Genomic DNA, 22143 nt, shown 5'->3' with positions numbered 1-22143 from the left:
ATAAATTTGCAAAAATATCTAAAAACCTGTTTTCGCTTTGTCATTATGGGGTATTGTGTGATTTTATTTAATCAATTGTAGAATAAGGCTGTAACGTCACAAAATGTGGAAAAAGTTGAGGGTCTGAATACTTTCCGAATGCACTGTAGTTCAACTAGTAATTTAACTACATTTTGCTGTAGCTTGGTAGTAGTAACTTCATTCTAATCTAGGTAGTGTTTTCAGTAGCTAATTACTTTTTTGCCATGTAGCGGTGTAGCTACTGGAACTGCACACTACTTTTTTTTGCAAAAAGAACGTTTATAAAGAATATGGGTAAAGTAGGCCTAGGCAATCATCTCCTTTCTTTTTCGGCACCAGACCTGCCAAATTCTCACTTGAAACAGTTTTTGTGTTTAATAGGCTAAATTACACATCCTGTGAACATGATATGTTCTTTCAATTTGTAGTCTATGACATTTCATATTTAGATATGATCATACAGTATATCACAATGTAGTTTGGATGTAGTGAACTACTTTTTCAAAGTAACTTTAATTAAGTAAACTATATTTTTATTAAGGTAAGCTTTAGCGTAGCTTAACTTCTTCCAGTGTGAAGTAATTACCCACTGGGCACAAGTTGGTTGAATCAATGTTGTTTCAACCAGAGACATCATTCCCATAGGGGGCTCAAGGGCACATGCCCCCTCAGATTTTTTTTTATGTAATAAAATCAAATAATTAAAACATCTTTTTTTAAAATAATAATAATTTTTCACATGTGAAATTAATTACTAAACTTATATTTTAAGCCCACGTTTTATCAGAAATATTTATGAAAAGATTTGTCAGCAAAGAGTATCCCCCCCTATTCTCCCTAGTAAATGGATCCTTCCAAGGTGCAGCAAGGAGAAAATATACTGTATGCTAGGCAGGACACTAGAAACTTTAGTGTGTGCAGACAGTATTGTCAGTGGAGGAGGAGAGTGTCAACTGTCAAGTGACACACACAGCGTTGGATTTGATTTTAGCTGCCGGTGATGGGTAGGACTCGTCTCACAGGAGGTATGTTGGTAAATGAATTTGGTAAAGCTTTATAGCCTATTGATTCCTTCTCGATAAAAAAATTAAATAAACATGTTTTGTTGTTTCTCTGCAATACTAGCCAACTAGCAATTGTATTAAGTTGGCTTTAGCGAGCCAGCTAGATAGGTTCCCAAACTACCTACTTCATAACTAGCTACCAAACCATTTCAGGCTATCAATCATGTTAGAGTAGCTTGTCTAATATCTTAGCTGGCATGCCTGCGGGCAAGGATGCTAGAAAATACTAAAGGCATAAAAGTTCTTAAAGAATCAATGTGCATCATTCAATAAAATGACAATTGAACAGGTAAAGCGGTACAGTATGCTTAGATAACCTTTGTAGAAAAATATAAAGATTTCTAAATAGAATTAGGCATAATGATTATGGCTCTAGATTGTAGGAAAAAGCTGTTTCCGGTGTAAAATTCTCTGAATTCGTACCACCACCCTCGATCCTCATCTACTTCATGCCCCTTTGAAAATAATGGGTGCATGACGCCCCTGGTTTCAACGTAATTCGTTAACATATTGTGACGTGGAATCTATTTGTAAAATATGTTGGATTTTCTAAAAGTTGTTTTGAGGGTGAAATTTCAACCACAGGATTATGTCATCTTGGTTACCAATTTTCAACATAGAATTTGAATTTGTGGCTTTGAAACAACATCAAATCTTCAATGTTATATCCACTACCAGAAAAAAAAGCTGGGTAGCACCTCCTACTGGCTAATTTATCTATTTACAGCTATCCCTTTGGTCTCCCATCCAAGCCCTGCTTAGCTTTGGTATTTGTCACTGACTATTACCAATGTGCTATTGTGAGAATGACTGTTGTGAAATTGCCACTTAAAAACTAAATAGATTCACTGTTGCTGTCAAAGTCATTTCAAAGGGTAGGTTTAAGAGCCAATTAAATGTAAGCACCATACTTTATCAATATCATCAATTATCCTATTTAAGCCTATATAGCATTTGCGAAAGTCATCAACAGCTATTGTTTCAATTCAACCCAGGATTCAACAAAAAATAGACTATACATATAGGCCTGGGGTTTCAAGCTTTGGTTAATTTCCAAATTATCAGTTAATAATTGATATGTTGGATTCATGTCTCCATCTCAACCAAAAATCTAATTTAGAGAATAGGACTAAATCATATCAAACTTGATTTAAAGTACATTTAAAGTTTGATTTGATTTAGTCCTACTCTTACATTCATTTTTATTTTGGTTGAGATGGAGATGTAGACAATTTGAAACTAAAGCGACTAAATCAGTGGCACAGATGTAACTATCCAAGCAGAAGATGCATATCCTTCAAATGTTGATATTTGGATGTGTTGACAACCAAACACAATTCAATATTACTTTTGTATTATAGTAAATAGCCTAAAGTTAAGGCTATTTTACCAACTAACATAACAGTATTTATTCGACCTTAAATTCAGTAACACATCCATGGCCACATTTTGAGGTTACCGTAACTATATTTGTCTTCTTATGTAATCATAGAATGCGTGCATGTTCAAGATAGCATGCAAAGTCGCAGGTTTGTGGAGATCTTCACAATTTCTATAATAATCTGCACAGAATCTCGAACAGCATTGATGTACTTTTTATGTAATCTGAACTGCAATACAGGATATTTGGCGGTGCTATTAGATGAAGCACAGTGATAACACATTAAGTTGTTGTATAAATAAACATAATATCTGACATTGTATTCCTATTTGAACTTTGTTGTGCATTTAAATGCTTGAAAGTGCAATGATAACACATTTAGGTGACAAGTACCACAAAAATCTGACATTGTTTTTCTATTGGAATTTGGTTATGCTTTTAGAGGGTTGACAGCATATTGACAACACATTGGGAATTCAACAGATGCTTGGCTGTCTTTTTGAAAGGGTGAATACAGTGGGGAAAAAAAGTATTTAGTCAGCCACCAATTGTGCAAGTTCTCCCACTTAAAAAGATGAGAGAGGCCTGTAATTTTCATCATAGGTACACGTCAACTATGACAGACAAAATGAGGAAAAAAAATTCCAGAAAATCACATTGTAGGATTTTTAATGAATTTATTTGCAAATTATGGTGGAAAATAAGTATTTGGTCAATAACAAAAGTTTCTCAATACTTTGTTATATACCCTTTGTTGGCAATGACACAGGTCAAACGTTTTCTGTAAGTCTTCACAAGGTTTTCACACACTGTTGCTGGTATTTTGGCCCATTCCTCCATGCAGATCTCCTCTAGAGCAGTGATGTTTTGGGGCTGTCGCTGGGCAACACGGACTTTCAACTCCCTCCAAAGATTTTCTATGGGGTTGAGATCTGGAGACTCCAGGACCTTGAAATGCTTCGTACGAAGCCACTCCTTCGTTGCCCGGGCGGTGTGTTTGGGATCATTGTCATGCTGAAAGACCCAGCCACGTTTCATCTTCAATGCCCTTGCTGATGCAAGGAGGTTTTCACTCAAAATCTCACGATACATGGCCCCATTCATTCTTTCCTTTACACGGATCAGTCGTCCTGGTCCCTTTGCAGAAAAACAGCCCCAAAGCATGATGTTTCCCTCCCATGCTTCACAGTAGGTATGGTGTTCTTTGGATGCAACTCAGTATTCTTTGTCCTCCAAACACGACGAGTTGAGTTTTTACCAAAAAGTTTCATCTGACCATATGACATTCTCCCAATCCTCTTCTGGATCATCCAAATGCACTCTAGCAAACTTCAGACGAGCCTGGACATGTACTGGCTTAAGCAGGGGGACACGTCTGGCACTGCAGGATTTGAGTCCCTGGCGGCGTAGTGTGTTACTGATGGTAGGCTTTGTTACTTTGGTCCCAGCTCTCTGCAGGTCATTCACTAGGTCCCCCCGTGTGGTTCTGGGATTTTTGCTCACCGTTCTTGTGATCATTTTGACCCCACGGGGGTGAGATCTTGCGTGGAGCCCCAGATCGAGGGAGATTATCAGTGGTCTTGTATGTCTTCCATTTCCTAATAATTGCTCCCACAGTTGATTTCTTCAAACCAAGCTGCTTACCTATTGCAGATTCAGTCTTCCCAGCCTGGTGCAGGTCTACAATTTTGTTTCTGGTGTCCTTTGACAGCTCTTTGGTCTTGGCCATAGTGGAGTTTGGAGTGTGACTGTTTGAGGTTGTGGACAGGTGTCTTTTATACTGATAACAAGTTCAAACAGGTGCCATTAATACAGGTAACGAGTTGGGACAGAGGAGCCTCTTAAAGAAGAAGTTACAGGTCTGTGAGAGCCAGAAATCTTGCTTGTTTGTAGGTGACCAAATACTTATTTTCCACCATAATTTACAAATAAATTCATAAAAAATCCTACAATGTGATTTTCCTTCTTCTTTAAGAGGCTCCTCTGTCCCCACTCATTACCTGTATTAATGGCACCTGGGTATATAACAAAGTATTGAGAAACTTTTGTTATTGACCAAATACTTATTTTCCACCATAATTTGCAAATAAATTCATTAAAAATCCTACAATGTGATTTTCTGGATTTTTTTCCCTCAATTTGTCTGTCATAGTTGACGTGTACCTATGATGAAAATTACAGGCCTCTCTCATCTTTTTAAGTGGGAGAACTTGCACAATTGGTGGCTGAATAAATACTTTTTTTCCCCACTGTATTCACCCTTTCAAAAAGACAGCCAAGCATCTGTTGAATTCCCAATGTGTTGTCAATATGCTGTCAACCCTCTAAAAGCATAACCAAATTCCAATAGAAAAACAATGTCAGATTTTTGTGGTACTTGTCACCTAAATGTGTTATCATTGCACTTTCAAGCATTTAAATGCACAACAAAGTTCAAATAGGAATACAATGTCAGATATTATGTTTATTTATACAACAACTTAATGTGTTATCACTGTGCTTCATCTAATAGCACTGCCAAATATCCTGTATTGCAGTTCAGATTACATAAAAAGTACATCAATGCTGTTCGAGATTCTGTGCAGATTATTATAGAAATTGTGAAGATCTCCACAAACCTGCGACTTTGCATGCTATCTTGAACATGCACGCATTCTATGATTACATAAGAAGACAAATATAGTTACGGTAACCTCAAAATGTGGCCATGGATGTGTTACTGAATTTAAGGTCGAATAAATACTGTTATGTTAGTTGGTAAAATAGCCTTAACTTTAGGCTATTTACTATAATACAAAAGTAATATTGAATTGTGTTTGGTTGTCAACACATCCAAATATCAACATTTGAAGGATATGCATCTTCTGCTTGGATAGTTACATCTGTGTCACTGATTTAGTCGCTTTAGTTTCAAATTGTCTACATCTCCATCTCAACCAAAATAAAAATGAATGTAAGAGTAGGACTAAATCAAATCAAACTTTAAATGTACTTTAAATCAAGTTTGATATGATTTAGTCCTATTCTCTAAATTAGATTTTTGGTTGAGATGGAGACATGAATCCAACATATCAATTATTAACTGATAATTTGGAAATTAACCAAAGCTTGAAACCCCAGGCCTATATGTATAGTCTATTTTTTGTTGAATCCTGGGTTGAATTGAAACAATAGCTGTTGATGACTTTCGCAAATGCTATATAGGCTTAAATAGGATAATTGATGATATTGATAAAGTATGGTGCTTACATTTAATTGGCTCTTAAACCTACCCTTTGAAATGACTTTGACAGCAACAGTGAATCTATTTAGTTTTTAAGTGGCAATTTCACAACAGTCATTCTCACAATAGCACATTGGTAATAGTCAGTGACAAATACCAAAGCTAAGCAGGGCTTGGATGGGAGACCAAAGGGATAGCTGTAAATAGATAAATTAGCCAGTAGGAGGTGCTACCCAGCTTTTTTTTCTGGTAGTGGATATAACATTGAAGATTTGATGTTGTTTCAAAGCCACAAATTCAAATTCTATGTTGAAAATTGGTAACCAAGATGACATAATCCTGTGGTTGAAATTTCACCCTCAAAACAACTTTTAGAAAATCCAACATATTTTACAAATAGATTCCACATCACAATATGTTGACGAATTACGTTGAAACCAGGGGTGTCATGCACCCATTATTTTCAAAGGGGCATGAAGTAGATGAGGATCGAGGGTGGTGGTACGAATTCGGAGAATTTTACACCGGAAACAGCTTTTTCCTACAATCTAGAGAAAAAAATCTCAATTTGTCTGTCATAGTTGACGTGTACCTATGATGAAAATTACAGGCCTCTCTCATCTTTTTAAGTGGGAGAACTTGCACAATTGGTGGCTGACTAAATACCTTTTTCCCCCACTGTATATACTCAGTGTACAAAACATTAGGAACTCCTGCTTTTTCCATGACATAGACTGACCAGGTGAATTCAGGTGAAAGCTATGATCCCTTATTGATGTCACTTGTTAAATCCACTTCAATCAGTGTAGATGAAGGGGAGGAGACAGGTTAAAGAAGGATTGTTAAGCCTTGAGACAATTGAGACATGGATTGTATATGTGTGCAATTCAGAGGGTGAATGGGCAAGACAAAATATTTAAGTGCCTTTGAACGGGGTATGGTAGTAGTTGCCAGGCGCACCGGTTTGTGTGTGTCAAGAACTTCAGCGCTGCTTAGTTTTTCACGCTCAACAGTTTCCCGTGTGTATCAAGAATGGTCCACCACCCAAAGGACATCCAGCCAACTAGACACAACTGGGGGAAGCATTGAAGTCAACATGAGCCAGCATCCCTGTGGAACGCTTTCGACATGCGAATTGAGTCCATGCGAATTGAGGCTGTGCAACTCAATATTAGGAAGGTGTTCCTAATGTTTTGTACACTCAGTGTAGGTTGTAATCTCATTGGTCAATGTCTCAATCAAATATTATCCAGTTGTCCACGTTGAAATGACGTGGTGTACCCAGGGGGTAGTAGTTTGGTAAACTATATTTTCAGAGTAGCTTTCCCAACAACAGGACAGGCCATGATGACCTAAGCCTCGCTGTCATTTCTCAGCATCCCCATTCTTTGTTTCCCTAAGTAATTTTGCTCCATTTAACAATTCCCCCTTGGCCACTTTCCTCAGTGCTAAGTGTTTTCCATACCAGAAGTGTCCAGATAAATTGATTTCCAGGACAACGGATTGAAAACATTGGGCACGGAGACTGTGAAAGAGAGTTCTTGGAAGCATCTGTTGACGGGGTGGTTGTGGCAGGATGAGGGGAGTTTTTCCCCCCCTTGAATAGGATAGTTTTGGTTGCCATAGATGTTTAGAAAAAATAGCCCTGCCTAGTCAATGAGACATAGCTTTGGAGCTGTATACCGTAACCGTACGCAATTGTTTTCTCAAATGGAAAAGCAATAAAATATATATCTTTTGGATACACATTGAGATTCATATTTGGTTGAAAATTACGATCTGAGGACCAAGGTGAGAAGGACTTGATTTAACCCGATGTTGAATACTTTGCTTTTGGCCAGTGCACTTATATTGACGGCTGCAGTGGATGCATCATTAACTGCAAAAGCACACAAATGAAGAAAAATCGTTTCCAGGCCTTTGAGTGAAATAGCTAGTGTTTTTAATGATTATTTTACAAAATAACTAGCCTAACAGCAGACAAAATGTTGACCAGGGAGGAATTGGTTGGACATAAATGACTGGACAGTTGTTCAACACATGTTAAATAAATAGTTTAAAAATAATAATAAAAAAAACATTTATGTATTTACAGATGAAGACCAATCATTTATAAGTTTGTTATTTATCTTCACGGTTTCTGCGTTCTTCATGTAGCACCTTCAAGACGAACCGCTACTTTTTAACCTGCTCTTGTAGCCCACCTGGACAACACTTTACTATTCCACAGCAGACAGCACCCATGACCGGCAGGACATGTATGATATGGACCCTCATACGATGGAGAAGGTAAAAACATACAACTATTACTATGTGCTTTTAGTGTTACAAAATGTCATTGTGATAATCTAATCCATTAATGGAAAATTCCCTAAAGTGCCCCTTTAAATTGTCCTACTTAGAAAGTGTCAGAAATCTCACCTCCTCCCAGGGCATTGGAAAACCCTACTTATCTAGCAAACGGAGTGTCCAGCAGCATAAGAATAAATCACTGCAAAAGTCCATGAAAGCATGAAACAGTGGAACAGATAATGGGGATATGAAAAATGGAATTAGCAGGTATTTGGATACCTGTTCTGGATATTTTACTTGTCTTCAGCATTCTAAATACGGCATTATACAATTAGTTCTATATTTGTTTTACTTTTAAGTGATTACTTAAGTGATTACTTTCACCATATTCTGAATGTAGCAAGTTTTTTTTTTTTTTTTTTTGTCAGTGGTCTTATCTGATGAGTGAGGCAGGTGGATGGAAGCCTCGCCCATCAGGCCATCTCAGCAAACAGCCTAGCTGGAGAGCTCTAACTCGGTTAAATTAGCCGGCATAATCAGCTATGGAGAAGCACTTGGCACACGTTCAAGTTCCATCCATAAAAAAAGGACCTGACACAAATCAAACATGGATGGATTCCTCAAACAGCAGCATGCATATGCCTGTGTGTGTGTGTGTGTGTGTGTGTGTGTGTGTGTGTGTGTGTGTGTGTGTGTGTGTGTGTGTGTGTGTGTGTGTGCGCGTGTGTGTGAGTATGTGTGTGTATATGTTCAATCAAACTTTAATGATTTATTACTTATTACACAGGTTTATACTGTTAGAGAATAAAGAATGTTTGAATGAACTAAATTCAGACATTCTTAATTTGCAGTGCAAGGTTTGGCCAAATCTCTTAACAGTCTCCTGATAAGGTGAGATGTAGTGGACCCAGTGTGTGTCAACCTGTAGGTCAGGATAATTGTTGCATTTACTCTGAAACCAGGAGGTCAGGGCACCAAGGAAAGGGTCACCACTGCTATTTTTGGAGCAGTTTTTCACAATCTTTGGGTGATAAGCACAGGAGACCCATTATTGATTTTATAGGCCATTCAACTTTGCAGTGTGCTAAATTTAGATGCATATTTATCTAGTTAAATAACGACAGACTTTGAATAACACAAAAGTACACTGCACCTACCAGTATCTGATCTGCCTCCACAATTACTCTGAATGTATCTTAGTAGCTGTAGGTACATGTATACAGGCCTAAATCATGTGCATATTGAACCTAATGACATACAGTGAGGGAAAAAAGTATTTGATCCCCTGCTGATTTTGTACGTTTGCCCACTGACGAAGAAATTGGAGCACCAGGCCGAGGGAGATTGACAGTTATTTTGTGTTTCTTCCATTTGCAAATAATCACACCAACTGTTGTCACCTTCTCACCAAGCTACTTGGCGATGGCCTTGTAGCCCATTCCAGCCTTGTGTAGGTCTACAATCTTGTCCCTGACATCATCGGAGAGCTCTGGTCTTGGCCATGGTGGAGAGTTTGGAATCTGATTGATTGATTGCTTCTGTGGACAGGTGTCTTTTATACAGGTAACAAGCTGAGATTAGGCGCATTCTCTTTAAGAGTGTGCTCCTAATCTCAGCTCGTTACCTGTATAAAAGACACCTGGGAGCCAGAAATCTTTCTGATTGAGAGGGGGTCAAATACTTATTTCCCTCATTAAAATGCAAATAATTTTTTTACATTTTTGACATGCGTTTTTCTGGATTTTGTTGTTGTTATTCTGTCTCTCACTGTTCAAATAAACCTACCATTAAAATTATAGACTGATCATGTCTTTGTCAGTGGGCAAACGTACAAAATCAGCAGGGGATCAAATACTTTTTTCCCTCACTGTAGGCTGCTGTTGAACCCAATGACATAGGCTGCTGTTGAACCCAATGACATAGGTCACATCTTTGCCACGTTTTCTAAGCAAAGACAATAATCTGCATTTCATCTATTTCTAGGTCAAATTATGTTATCTGTTCTACTAAACAAAAGTCAGGTCATCGCATAGATACAGAGTGGAAATGAACTTACTGGAATTACTAATTCTGTTGAAAAGGAACAAAAATAGTTTAGCTATATGTATTTTCAGTGGTTTTTCGTTGAGATGTCTGAGGCGGTTTATTTTGTTTGCCTGCTTTTGGATTTGTCATTACCAGCCAGAATAAGAAGTCAAATTGGTAAAACAGTGAGAGATTGTTGGTCATTACACATGTGACAGATTTAATCACTGCAATAATTTGTTGTTCAAATTGACCTGTGATGATAATAGAAAGCCACAATATACACTGAGTGTACAAAATATTAAGAACAACTTCCTTGAGTTACACCCCCTTTTGCCCTCAGAACAACCTCAATTCGTCGGGGCCTGGACTCTACAAGGTGTCGAAAGTGTTCCACAGGGATGCTGGCTCATGTTGACTCCAATGCTCCCCACAGTTGTGTCAAGTTGGCCAGATCCTTGATACACACGGGCCATTCTTGATACACACAGGAAACTGTTGAGCGTGAAAAACCCAGCAGCATTGCAGTTCTTGACACACTCAAACTGGTGCGCCTGGCACCTACTACCATACCCCGTTCAAAGGCACTTAAATATTTTGTCTTGCCCATTCACCCTCTGAATGGCACACATACACAATCCATGTCTCAATTGTCTCAAGGCTTAAATATCCTTCTTTAACCTGTCTCCTCCCCTTCATCTCAGCTGACTGAAGTGAATTTAACAAGCGACATCAAAGAGGGATCAAAGCTTCCACCTGGATTCTCCTGGTCAGTCTATGTCATGGAAAGAGCAGGTGTTCCTAATGTTTTGTGCACTCAGTGTATAGCTCTCCTGAAATCAGGTCATAGATATAACATCTGACCACATGTCCTTGGCCAGATGGGATGAGGCATTAGGGTGTGGGCGTTTGTGTGTGTACAGAGGCCACCATCTTCTCCGGCCAGCCCCTTTAACCAGAGCATAAAAACAGCTGAGGTCCTCATTCAACTGTATTTACAGTCCACTGGCTCTGCATACACACACTCTCACACCAGACACACACTCACCATACACCTAGATACACACGAGAGTCATTTGTAAGACTGGAGAAGATGCCGTGTGTCAGCTCCTACACAGGCCAGATGGGGAAGATGCCTTGTAGCCTCAGCTCTGTGCTAGAGACAGCCTTCATGGTAAGACACACATTTCTGAAGAGTTTAGGTGAGAACTTCGTCTAGTTTTGGTCTCCAGTCTAAGTTTTAACGTCTGAATAGTTTACTTTGGGTTGAGTTACTTGAATTGATTAGGCTTTTCAAATAATTTGTACAGTCGTGGTCAAAAGTTTTGAGAATGACACAAATATTAATTTTCACAATGTCTGCTTCCTCAGTTTTTATGATGGCAATTTGCATATACTCCAGAATGTTATGAAGAGTGATCAGATGAATTGCAATTAATTGCAAAGTCCCTCTTTGCCATGAAAATGAACTTAATCCCCAAAAAACATTTCCACTGCATTTCAGCCCTGCCACAAAAGGACCAGCTGACATCATGTCCGTGATTCTCTCATTAACACAGGTGAGAGTGTTGATGAGGCTGGAGATCACTTTGTCATGCTGATTGAGTTAGAATAACAGACTGGAAGCTTTAAAAGGAGGGTGGTGCTTGAAATCATTGTTCTTCCTCTGTTAACCATGGTTACCTGCATGGAAACATGTGCTGTCATCATTGCTTTGCACAAAAAGGGCTTCACAGGCAAGGATATTGCTGCTAGTAAGATTGCACCTAAATCAACCATTTATCGGATCATCAAGAACTTCAAGGAGAGAGGTTCAATTGTTGTGAAGAAGGCTTCAGGGCGCCCAAGAAAGTCCAGCAAGCGCCAGGACGTCTCCTAAAGTTGATTCAGCTGTGGAATCGGGGCACCACCAGTGCAGAGCTTGCTCAGGAATGGCAGCAGGCAGGTGTGAGTGCATCTGCACGCACAGTGAGGCGAAGACTTTTGGAGGATGGCCTGGTGTCAAGAAGGGCAGCAAAGAAACCACTTCTCTCCAGGAAAAATATCAGGGACAGACTGATATTCTGCAAAAGGGACAGGGATTGGACTGCTGAGGACTGGGGTATAGTCATTTTCTCTGATGAATCCCCTTTCCGATTGTTTGGGGCAAAAAAGCTTGTCTGGAGAAGACAAGGTGAGCGCTACCATCAGTCCTGTGTCATGCCAACAGTAAAGCATCCTGAGACCATTCATGTGTGGGGTTGCTTCTCAGCCAAGGGAGTGGGCTCACTTCACTCACAATTTTGCCTAAGAACACAGCCATGAATAAAGAATGGTACCAACACATCCTCCGAGAGCAACTTCTCCCATCCATCCAAGAACAGTTTGGTAACGAACAATGCCTGTTCCAGCATGATGGAGCACCTTGCCATAAGGCAAAAGTGATAACTAAGTGGCTCGGGGAACAATACATCGAAATTTTGGGTCCATGGCCAGGAAACTCCCCAGACCTTAATCCCATTGAGAACTTGTGGTCAATCCTCAAGATGCGGGTGGACAAACAAAACCCCACAAATTCTGACAAACTCCAAGCATTGATTATGCAAGAATGGGCTGCCATCAGTCAGGATGTGGCCCAGAAGTTAATTGACAGCATGCCAGGGCGGATTGCAGAGGTCTCGAAAAAGAAGGGTCAACACTGCAAATATTGACTCTTTGCATAAACTTAATGTAATTGTCAATAAAAGCCTTTGACACTTATGGAATGCTTCTAATTATACTTCAGTATACCATAGTAACATCTGACAAAAATATCTAAAAACACTGAAGCAATAAACTTTGTGAAGACCAATACTTGTGTCATTCTCAAAACTTTTGACCACGACTGTACATTATTGCCTTAATAATGTTAGAATTTTACTTTCTACTCGACTATTATTACTCATACTATTCTGCATGAATGTTGTCTGAATTAACTCAAGTCTTCACACATAGACTGCCCCATGTTGTTTGAGAATAAATTATGGGTGAGAAGCTTCGTCAGATGTTCAGTTCACTACTTTGTCCTCTTTGAGAAATAGCCGGATGAAAATATGTGTATCTTGATGGTGACGTATTTCAGAGCAACCATCAAACAGGGCATACTGCAAATAGCAATTCTTTGACTTTTAACTTATTACATTTTTTCAATTTTTTTCAATGTTTGTGTTTCAGCAGGTCACATTTTAGATGAATAAAAATGTAGAGAGAAAGGGCTGAAGTGAAATATGAAATACATCTTCATTATCCCTTACTCTCCTTCACAACACTTTTTTTTTTAAATCACAATTTGCTTTATTGTGCTATAAATGATGTACTCCATCGTTTCCCAAACTAGGGTTCACGACCCCATGTGGAGTCACCTGATTTGAAAATGGGGTTGCGAGAGAAACTCAGAAATATATTTTTTTTAAATTGCGCTTCATTCATAGAACCAGGATTACGTCAGTAACCTCCGGTAGCCGCTAGATGCGGTTGTAATAAACAGAGCGGTTTCTGTTTTCTTCCTACAAATGTGGTTCTATCTTTTGAATGGTTTAAGTTACAAAATATTATGACCCCATCACTGAAAGATAAGGAACACCTATGTGTCTTCTGTTTCCCTCTACAATACCCACAAGCCACGTAGGACTCATTAGAACAGAGTGGACAAGACCAGGCATTAAATCAGACTGGGGGAAAAAAGAACGTGATCAATGATAATGTTCTTTTCTACACAGAAGATCATACAACATTATTGCCTGATGATCTTTTGAACTTCCCAATACCTTTCTGATGCATTTCAGTCACTTCAAACCATACTTACTTCAGATTGAAATACTGTCAAAAGTACTGTCGGACTGATTTGTAATAGACTGTCATAGACTCAATTTAAAAAGTAAACATTGACCGTTGATTACATAACTTTTTTTACGTGGGCCAAAAAAGTTTGGGAACCCCTGCTGTACTCTATTTGTGACGTGTGCATGTAAAGTGTCCTTGGGCTTGTGAAATGCCACACCTGACGTTCCCTTGGGGGAATAATGTTATTCTATTCTATTCTAAAGGTATTTTATGAATGAGTCCTGCTCTGACCCTGTTCGTCCCTCCCTCCCCAGGTGGAACAGATTCTGTCGGAGTTCAGGCTGAAGAAGGAGCAGTTGAAGGAGGTGATGAAGAGGATGATGAGGGAGATGGACCGGGGACTGCGTGTAGAGACGCACCAGGAGTCCAGCGTCAAAATGCTGCCCACCTATGTCTACTCCACTCCTGAGGGATCAGGTAGAGGCATTTACCATATTTGGGTCGTTCCACAAAATGAGTGCCTTTTGCGTTCCTTTTATATTTTAAGTAGAAATTGTGCACCAATAATGCATTTTAAAAGCCTGTTATATTAAATGAAGTGCCCTTTAATATAGACTACAAGGAGAATTCAACTAATCTGAATTTCAATATGAAATAGAAGTCACACCCTCTCTGATTCTAGGAAGGTTTTAACCCACTTAACCACAACATTTATTGAAGTTTTCACCATCATTGTAAAACCCAGTTATTTTGTTGCTTTGACAGTCATTTCTGAAGATTATTATTTATTTAATGTGATTAGTGATTAATTCACATCTGTCCGTCATTTTAAGGTCAACCCTGTTACGTGAAATGAACTTCTGTTTTAATATGGTGAAATCATTCCTTAAAAAAAAAAATTATAGAGAAATATTTCACATCTAATAGTCAAATCATAGAGTAAAAAAAAAAGTGAGCTGGTTTTTAAAATGTTGGCAATTTTCTGGTGTCTTGTGGTGGAAAACTGAGCGGGTCGAGCATAACACGTCTACCCTGGTAGAGGCTTGAAATGTTTTAACAATTTCCCCTAAAAAGATAAGCTTGCATTCTACTGTCCCTCCCGGTTGCACACAACAAGCTTCCATTCCCCCTGTCACAAGGGGATTTATGGCTGATTTAAGATGAAATCACCAACCCTGTTACAGTCAACCCTGTTACAGTCAACACTGTTACTTTATTTGGCTCTTTATAGGCACTTACTATAGTATTTTTTAAATTTAACTTCTTGAGATGGGAAAACATGTTTTTTATTAAGTTGAACATGTGCTGTTTATGACAGAATGTTAAAATTGAGTGAAATTAAAAGTTATTTTGGATCAAGTTACACTTCTCAAAAGGCACCGATTTGGTTCAACAACCCATTCATTCAATGCCTTCTTGTGAAATAACAATGTCAATTCATGATAGCTAGTCTATTTGTACTGAACGGTAATGAAGTCATGAGAGATGGCACATGAAATAACATTTTTATTTCTTATTAGATTTAGTTTACATTCAGTGTCTAGGGCATTTTGAAATACAGTGGGGAAAAAAAGTATTTAGTCAGCCACCAATTGTGCAAGTTCTCCCACTTAAAAAGATGAGAGAGGCCTGTAATTTTCATCATAGGTACACGTCAACTATGACAGACAAATTGAGAAAAAAATTCTCCAGAAAATCACATTGTAGGATTTTTTATTAATTTACTTGCAAATTATGGTGGAAAATAAGTATTTGGTCACCTACAAACAAGCAAGATTTCTGGCTCTCACAGACCTGTAACTTCTTCTTTAAGAGGCTCCTCTGTCCTCCACTCATTACCTGTATTAATGGCACCTGTTTGAACTTGTTATCAGTATAAAAGACACCTGTCCACAACCTCAAACAGTCACACTCCAAACTCCACTATGGCCAAGACCAAAGAGCTGTCAAAGGACACCAGAAACAAAATTGTAGACCTGCACCAGGCTGGGAAGACTGAATCTGCAATAGGTAAGCAGCTTGGTTTGAAAGAAATCAACTGTGGGAGCAATTATTAGGAAATGGAAGACATACAAGACCACTGATAATCTCCTCGATCTGGGGGCTCCACGCAAGATCTCACCCCGTGGGTCAAAATGATCACAAGAACGGTGAGCAAAAATCCCAGAACCACACGGGGGGACCTAGTGAATGACCTGCAGAGAGCTGGGACCAAAGTAACAAAGCCTACCATCAGTAACACACTACGCCGCCAGGGACTCAAATCCTGCAGTGCCAGACGTGTCCCCCTGCTTAAGCCAGTACATGTCCAGGCCCGTCTGAAGTTTGCTAGAGTACATTTGGATGATCCAGAAGAGGATTGGGAGAATGTCAGATGAAACCAAAATATAACTTTTTGGTAAAAACTCAACTCGTCGTGTTTGGAGGACAAAGAATGCTGAGTTGCATCCAAAGAACACATACCTACTGTGAAGCATGGGGGTGGAAACATCATGCTTTGGGGCTGTTTTTCTGCAAAGGGACCAGGACGACTGCGTGTAAAGGAAAGAATGAATGGGGCCATGTATCGTGAGATTTTGAGTGAAAACATCCTTTCATCAGCAAGGGCATTGAAGATGAAACGTGGCTGGGTCTTTCAGCATGACAATGATCCCAAACACACCGCCCGGGCAACGAATGAGTGGCTTCGTAAGAAGCATTTCAAGGTCCTGGAGTGGCCTAGCCAGTCTCCAGATCTCAACCCCATAGAAAATCTTTGGAGGGAGTTGAAAGTCCGTGTTGCCCAGCGACAGCCCCAAAACATCACTGCTCTAGAGGAGATCTGCATGGAGGAATGGGCCAAAATACCAGCAACAGTGTGTGAAAACCTTGTGAAGACTTACAGAAAACGTTTGACCTGTGTCATTGCCAACAAAGGGTATATAACAAAGTATTGAGAAACTTTTGTTATTGACCAAATACTTATTTTCCACCATAATTTGCAAATAAATTCATTAAAAATCCTACAATGTGATTTTCTTGCGTTTTTTTCCTAATTTTGTCTGTCATAGTTGACGTGTACCTATGATGAAAATTACAGGCCTCTCTCATCTTTTTAAGTGGGAGAACTTGCACAATTGGTGGCTGACTAAATACTTTTTTTCCCCACTGTATGATATGCCACAATAAGATAAGATTGTATTCCAGAAACCCCTGGTTGTGTGAGTGTGTGTTTGATCCTATATGACACCCTTCTCTGTGTTGCGCTGTGTCAGAGGTGGGTGATTTCCTGGCCCTGGACCTGGGGGGGACTAACTTCCGTGTGATGTTGGTGAAGGTGGGGGAGGATGAGGAGAGGGGGTGGAAGGTGGAGACCAAACACCAGATGTACTCCATCCCTGAAGACGCAATGACAGGCACGGCTGAGATGGTGAGAGTGCAGCACTAGTGTACTTAGAAGTGTTCACTCAGAAGTGCACTGTGCTGACCAGTGTAATTAGTGTCCCATAAATGATGAGTGACCCACCATCCCCTCTTTCCATTTCTCCTTCTTCCTCTCTCTCTCCTTTTCCCTCCTCCCTCTCTCTTCTCAGCTCTTTGACTACATTGCAGAGTGTATATCAGACTTCCTGGACAGACACCACATCAAACACAGGAAGCTTCCTCTGGGTTTCACCTTCTCCTTCCCCGTACGACATGAGGACATAGACAAGGTATGACGTGGACTAAGTACAATATCCACACAGGTTTAGAGACTTCAGATTAGAGAGTTGACCTCAGTGACTATCTGATTCTCTGAGCTAGTGTCTGTCAGAGGAGGCTGGTGGGAGGAGATATTGGAGGATGGGCTCATTGTAATGGCTGGAATGGAAACCACACGTTTGACTCTGTTCCATTTATTAAATTCCAGCTATTAAAATGAGCCTGTCCTCCTATAGCTCTTCCCACCAGCCTCATCTGAGCCCTGCTACCAACCCTACACCTAACTCTAACCCTCTGTGTTTTCCTCCCAGGGCATCCTACTGAACTGGACCAAAGGGTTCAAGGCGTCTGGAGCCGAGGGTAACAACGTGGTGGGACTACTGAGAGATGCCATCAAGAGGAGAGGGGTAGGGTTTTTACTACAGGATAAGGATTCTATGTTTTACGATACACAGAATTATAGATATGTTATGATAGACATGCAATGAGACATTTGTAAAACATGCGTAGTAGATTAATGTAAATAGAGCCGTACTGAAATGTCCCTTTACTCTTCAGGACTTTGAGATGGACGTAGTTGCCATGGTGAACGATACAGTTGCTACCATGATATCTTGCTACTATGAGGACCGCAGCTGCGAAGTGGGAATGATAGTGGGTAAGGACGCACACACACACACACACACACACACACACACACACACACACACACACAGACATATACACACACACACACACACACACACATTGATTGCTCATCCACTAATCTCCTGTTACCTACCACCTTCTCTACCCCTCTTTAAAGCCAACTATGTTGGTGTTTGTCTGTAATACAACACACAAATCAAGTGTAATATGACCATTGTCCTGTCCCCAGGTACTGGGTGTAACGCATGCTACATGGAGGAGATGCGGACAGTGGAGCTGGTGGAGGGAGAAGAGGGGAGGATGTGTGTGAACACAGAGTGGGGGGCCTTCGGAGCCAACGGAGAGCTGGAGGAGTTTAGACTGGAGTATGACAGGGTGGTGGATGAGACATCACTCAACCCTGGACAACAACTGTGAGTTCTGGGGTTTAGTCAGAGAGCTGTCAGTCTCACAAAGAATCAACCAGGCCCTTCTAAGTTTAGGGGGTGTTCCAATCTCCACTGGTGATAAAACAACCTTTCATGGGCATAAAAGTGGCTAAAGAAATCGATTCTTGAAAGTAGTACCTACAGGTAATTGCCAAAATAAAGGAAACACCAACATAAAGTGTGTTCATAGGGTGTTGGTCCACCACGAGCCGCCAGAACAGTTTCAATGCTCCTTGGCATAGATTCTACAAGTGTCTGGAACTATTGGAGGGATACGACACCATTCTTCCATGAGAAATTCCATATTTTGGTGTTTTGTTGATGGTGGTGGAAAACGCTGTCTCAAGGCGCCACTCCATAATCTCACATAAGTGTTTAATTGGGTTGAGATCTGGTGACTGAGACACACACGCAGACACGCACACACGCGCACGCGTACGCGCACGCACACACACACACACACACACACACACACACACACACACACACACACACACACACTTTAAACCCCCTATGCTCCTTTAAGACCCTTCTGTCAAAGTCACTGAGATCTCTTCTTCTAGCCATGGTAGCCAAAATAATGGGCAACTGGGCATTTCTATACATGACCCTAAGCATGATGGGATGTTTTAATTGCTTAATTAACTAAGGAACCACACCTGTGTGGAAGCACCTGCTTTCAATATACTTTGTATCCCTCATTTATTCAAGTGTTTCCTTTATTTTTACCTGTAGTTCCTCTTGTGCAGTATTAGCTGCATGTGTATCCAGATGTGTCCATTCTTAGAAGCTCAAAGTAAGTAAGAGTCCGAAGAGTTTCTGAGAGCTGCACATGTTTCTGTGACACAATGCATATGCAGCCTGAGGATGAGCACAGGTGGAAACGTGCCTCTCTCTCTCTCTCTCTCTCTCTCTCTCTCTCTCTCTCTCTCTCTCTCTCTCTCTCTCTCTCCCTCTCGCTGTCTCACCTGTCTACGACGCTCACCTGACTCTGACCTGCAGCCTGTGTGGTTGCTAGGTAACCCGGTTGTTTTCCCGGCCGTGGCCAGTGGCAGGCCCATATACGTCAGGGTCAGATTAATGAGCTCCTGTCCAGTGCTAGCTAATGTCAACCAGGCTAATGGCTGTTTACCGTCTGCTCTGACAGCCCCTTCACACAGGCAACCGATGAGCTGAGCCTCACTCACCCTAGCACTTTATCTCTCTCTCCGCTCACAGAGACAGAGAGATGGAGAGATCGCTCTCCTGCTTTGCAATCCTTCTCTTTCTTCAGCCTAGCTGGGAAATGAGGATGTCAGGGATATAGGTTCACGTGTTGTGTGACGCACGACTCTCTGTCTCTCTTTCTCCATCCACTTGCTCTGCCCTGCTGCTTCCCTCTACTCTCTCTTCTACCTCCCCCTCTGTCCACCTTCCTCTCAACCCTCGTTCTTTCCCTTCCTTTCCCCCCTCCCCTCCATCTGTCTGTAGCTATGAGAAGTTGATCAGTGGGAAGTACATGGGAGAGCTGGTGAGGCTGGTATTGTTGAAGCTGGTGAATGAAGAGCTGCTGTTTAACGGGGAAGCCTCTGACCTGCTGAAGACTCGCGGCAGCTTTGAGACGCGCTATGTCTCCCAGATAGAGAGGTGAGGGGTCACAACACAACCGTGAAATGAGAATAACAACTGTCAACACTATTACAATTACAGCAACACAGTCAGTGACTGTCTTCTGTCTTAGACAGTAAAGCTTCTCTCAGTAAGTCTTGGTTCATTAGTAAGTGTTAAGTGTGTGTTCTCTCCCTGTGTGTTCCTCAGTGACTCTGGTGACAGGAAGCAGATCTACAACATCCTGTCCACGCTGGGCGTGTTGCCGTCGGAGATGGACTGTGACATAGTGCGTCTGGCATGTGAGAGCGTTTCCACGCGGGCAGCACACATGTGTGGAGCAGGGTTAGCCGCTGTCATCAATCGCATGAGGGAACGCCGCAGCCAGGAGGTGCTGAAGATCACCGTGGGCGTTGATGGCTCCGTCTACAAACTCCACCCCTGGTGAGGAGGGGGGAGGAAGATGCAGAGAGAGACAGAGAGGGTCACTAAGTCTGTAACATACGAATGATGCTAGTCATATCTAGTAAAAATGTCATTCATTTTATTCTAACCCTGATGTTGATCTCCCTCCACAGTTTCCAGGACAGGTTCCACAAAGTTGTGCGGGAGCTGACGCCTCACTGTGACATCACCTTCATCCAATCAGAGGAAGGGAGTGGTCGGGGGGCGGCACTTATCTCTGCAGTAGCCTGTAAGATGGCAGCGTGCATGCTGACACAGTGAGAGGGTCGTAACAGCCTCCCACCTATAGGGGGCGATGCAGGTGAACCAGGCTGAACTGACCTCCTATAGTAAATGACTAATCGTGAGAATCTCAATTGGTTTTGCTCAACTCGCATCCTCTCCTTCATCCTCTCCTCACCTCCTTTTGAGAAAGGTCAAAGGTAATCAAGGAGAGGAGGGGAGGAGAGGAAACATGGAAACAAATGCACTTGTATGAAATGAGACTGTCCTTCACTAGCGCGTCATCATACAAATGACGTTTACAGGGGTGTAAAGTAGTAAAAACGAATGTAGCTAGTTGTGCTAGACATTTTATAGATAAAACTACAAGTATTGTTTTGAAATATGTGCATGCTTTTCACCTCCAAGTGAACAACAGCTGATTCAAAGGGGGCAGATTTCAAAACTCTTCCGCGGAGGATGCACTTCAGTATCCTTCGCGAGAGGAAGCTATCGAAGTGAGGAGGACACTCCTCCATTCGCCTACAAACGAATTGACACTCTCCTTGACCACTCGACCACTTATCGGTTTCCAAGTCACCGAGGAGAGGAGGACGGAGGAGTCAAGGAGAGGACGGACTATTGTCCAATTAAGAATCCCCCCTCATCTAAGGTCACCCAACTCTGGCCTTTTCTCGAGGCTCTCGCAGAGTAAAGCCTCCCTCCTCATTGGTGAGAGAGGCAATATGTGTGTGGAGAACTCATTGTACTGACATATAACCCCACCACACAGCACACACAATATGGAAAACACAGAGGCATATTAAATCAGTATTTTCCCTAGTGTACAGTATTATACAGAATCTCTGAGTCTCTGTAAATTCCTTGGAGTGCCCACAATGCACAGGTGGTGTGTCACAGCAAGTACTGAACCCTTGTTATAACATGTTCTCAAGCAGGGGCGGTGTGTTCATTAGGGCGATATGGGCGACGCACTGCCAAACGGGAAAAGGAAGGGATTTTTTTTCTAATCAATTATATCACGGCAACAGTAGTTATCAGTGTTCTAATCTAGACGTCTGATCTGCCACTAAATGTCCAATCAGGCTAAAGTCGTGCTTCAAATGGCCCCGCCCCTTTTGGGGCGATTTCAGTCAGGTTGAAAATCGCCCCAGAAGTCTCTCATAGACTCTCATGTAAAATCTTTTTTTTTCAAATATCAGAGCTTTCAATACAATCTCTATGGGTTCCGGGAGGGCTTGCACTTACGCGCTTTCGTCATACGTAACATAACCATGAACGAACTAAGAAAAGAGCGGGTAGCAG

The 22143-nt window shown here is 41.1% G+C and overlaps 1 protein-coding gene across 2 annotated transcripts; it reads left to right on the top strand.

Moving 5' to 3' along the window:
* Window positions 1-976: 976 nt before the first annotated feature.
* On the top strand, window positions 977-21845 carry LOC121581863 (hexokinase-4-like). Of its 2 annotated transcripts, XM_041897244.2 has the most exons (11): window positions 977-1046; window positions 7847-7978; window positions 14122-14284; window positions 17062-17216; window positions 17380-17499; window positions 17800-17895; window positions 18047-18146; window positions 18366-18549; window positions 20035-20190; window positions 20362-20595; window positions 20730-21845. In XM_041897244.2, the coding sequence occupies exons 2-11, from the start codon at window positions 7946-7948 to the stop codon at window positions 20875-20877; spliced, it is 1389 nt and encodes a 462-aa protein (XP_041753178.1). In that variant the 5' UTR covers window positions 977-1046; window positions 7847-7945; the 3' UTR covers window positions 20878-21845. The 2 variants fall into 2 exon arrangements, with proteins under 2 accessions (XP_041753178.1, XP_041753177.1); XM_041897243.2 differs by lacking the exons at window positions 977-1046; window positions 7847-7978 and adding an exon at window positions 11018-11180.
* The last annotated feature ends 298 nt before the right edge of the window (window positions 21846-22143 follow it).

Source organism: Coregonus clupeaformis, chromosome 18 (assembly GCF_020615455.1).
Source record: "Coregonus clupeaformis isolate EN_2021a chromosome 18, ASM2061545v1, whole genome shotgun sequence".
Classification (NCBI taxonomy): Eukaryota; Metazoa; Chordata; class Actinopteri; order Salmoniformes; family Salmonidae; genus Coregonus; species Coregonus clupeaformis.
This window is presented reverse-complemented; position numbering and strand designations above follow the sequence as displayed.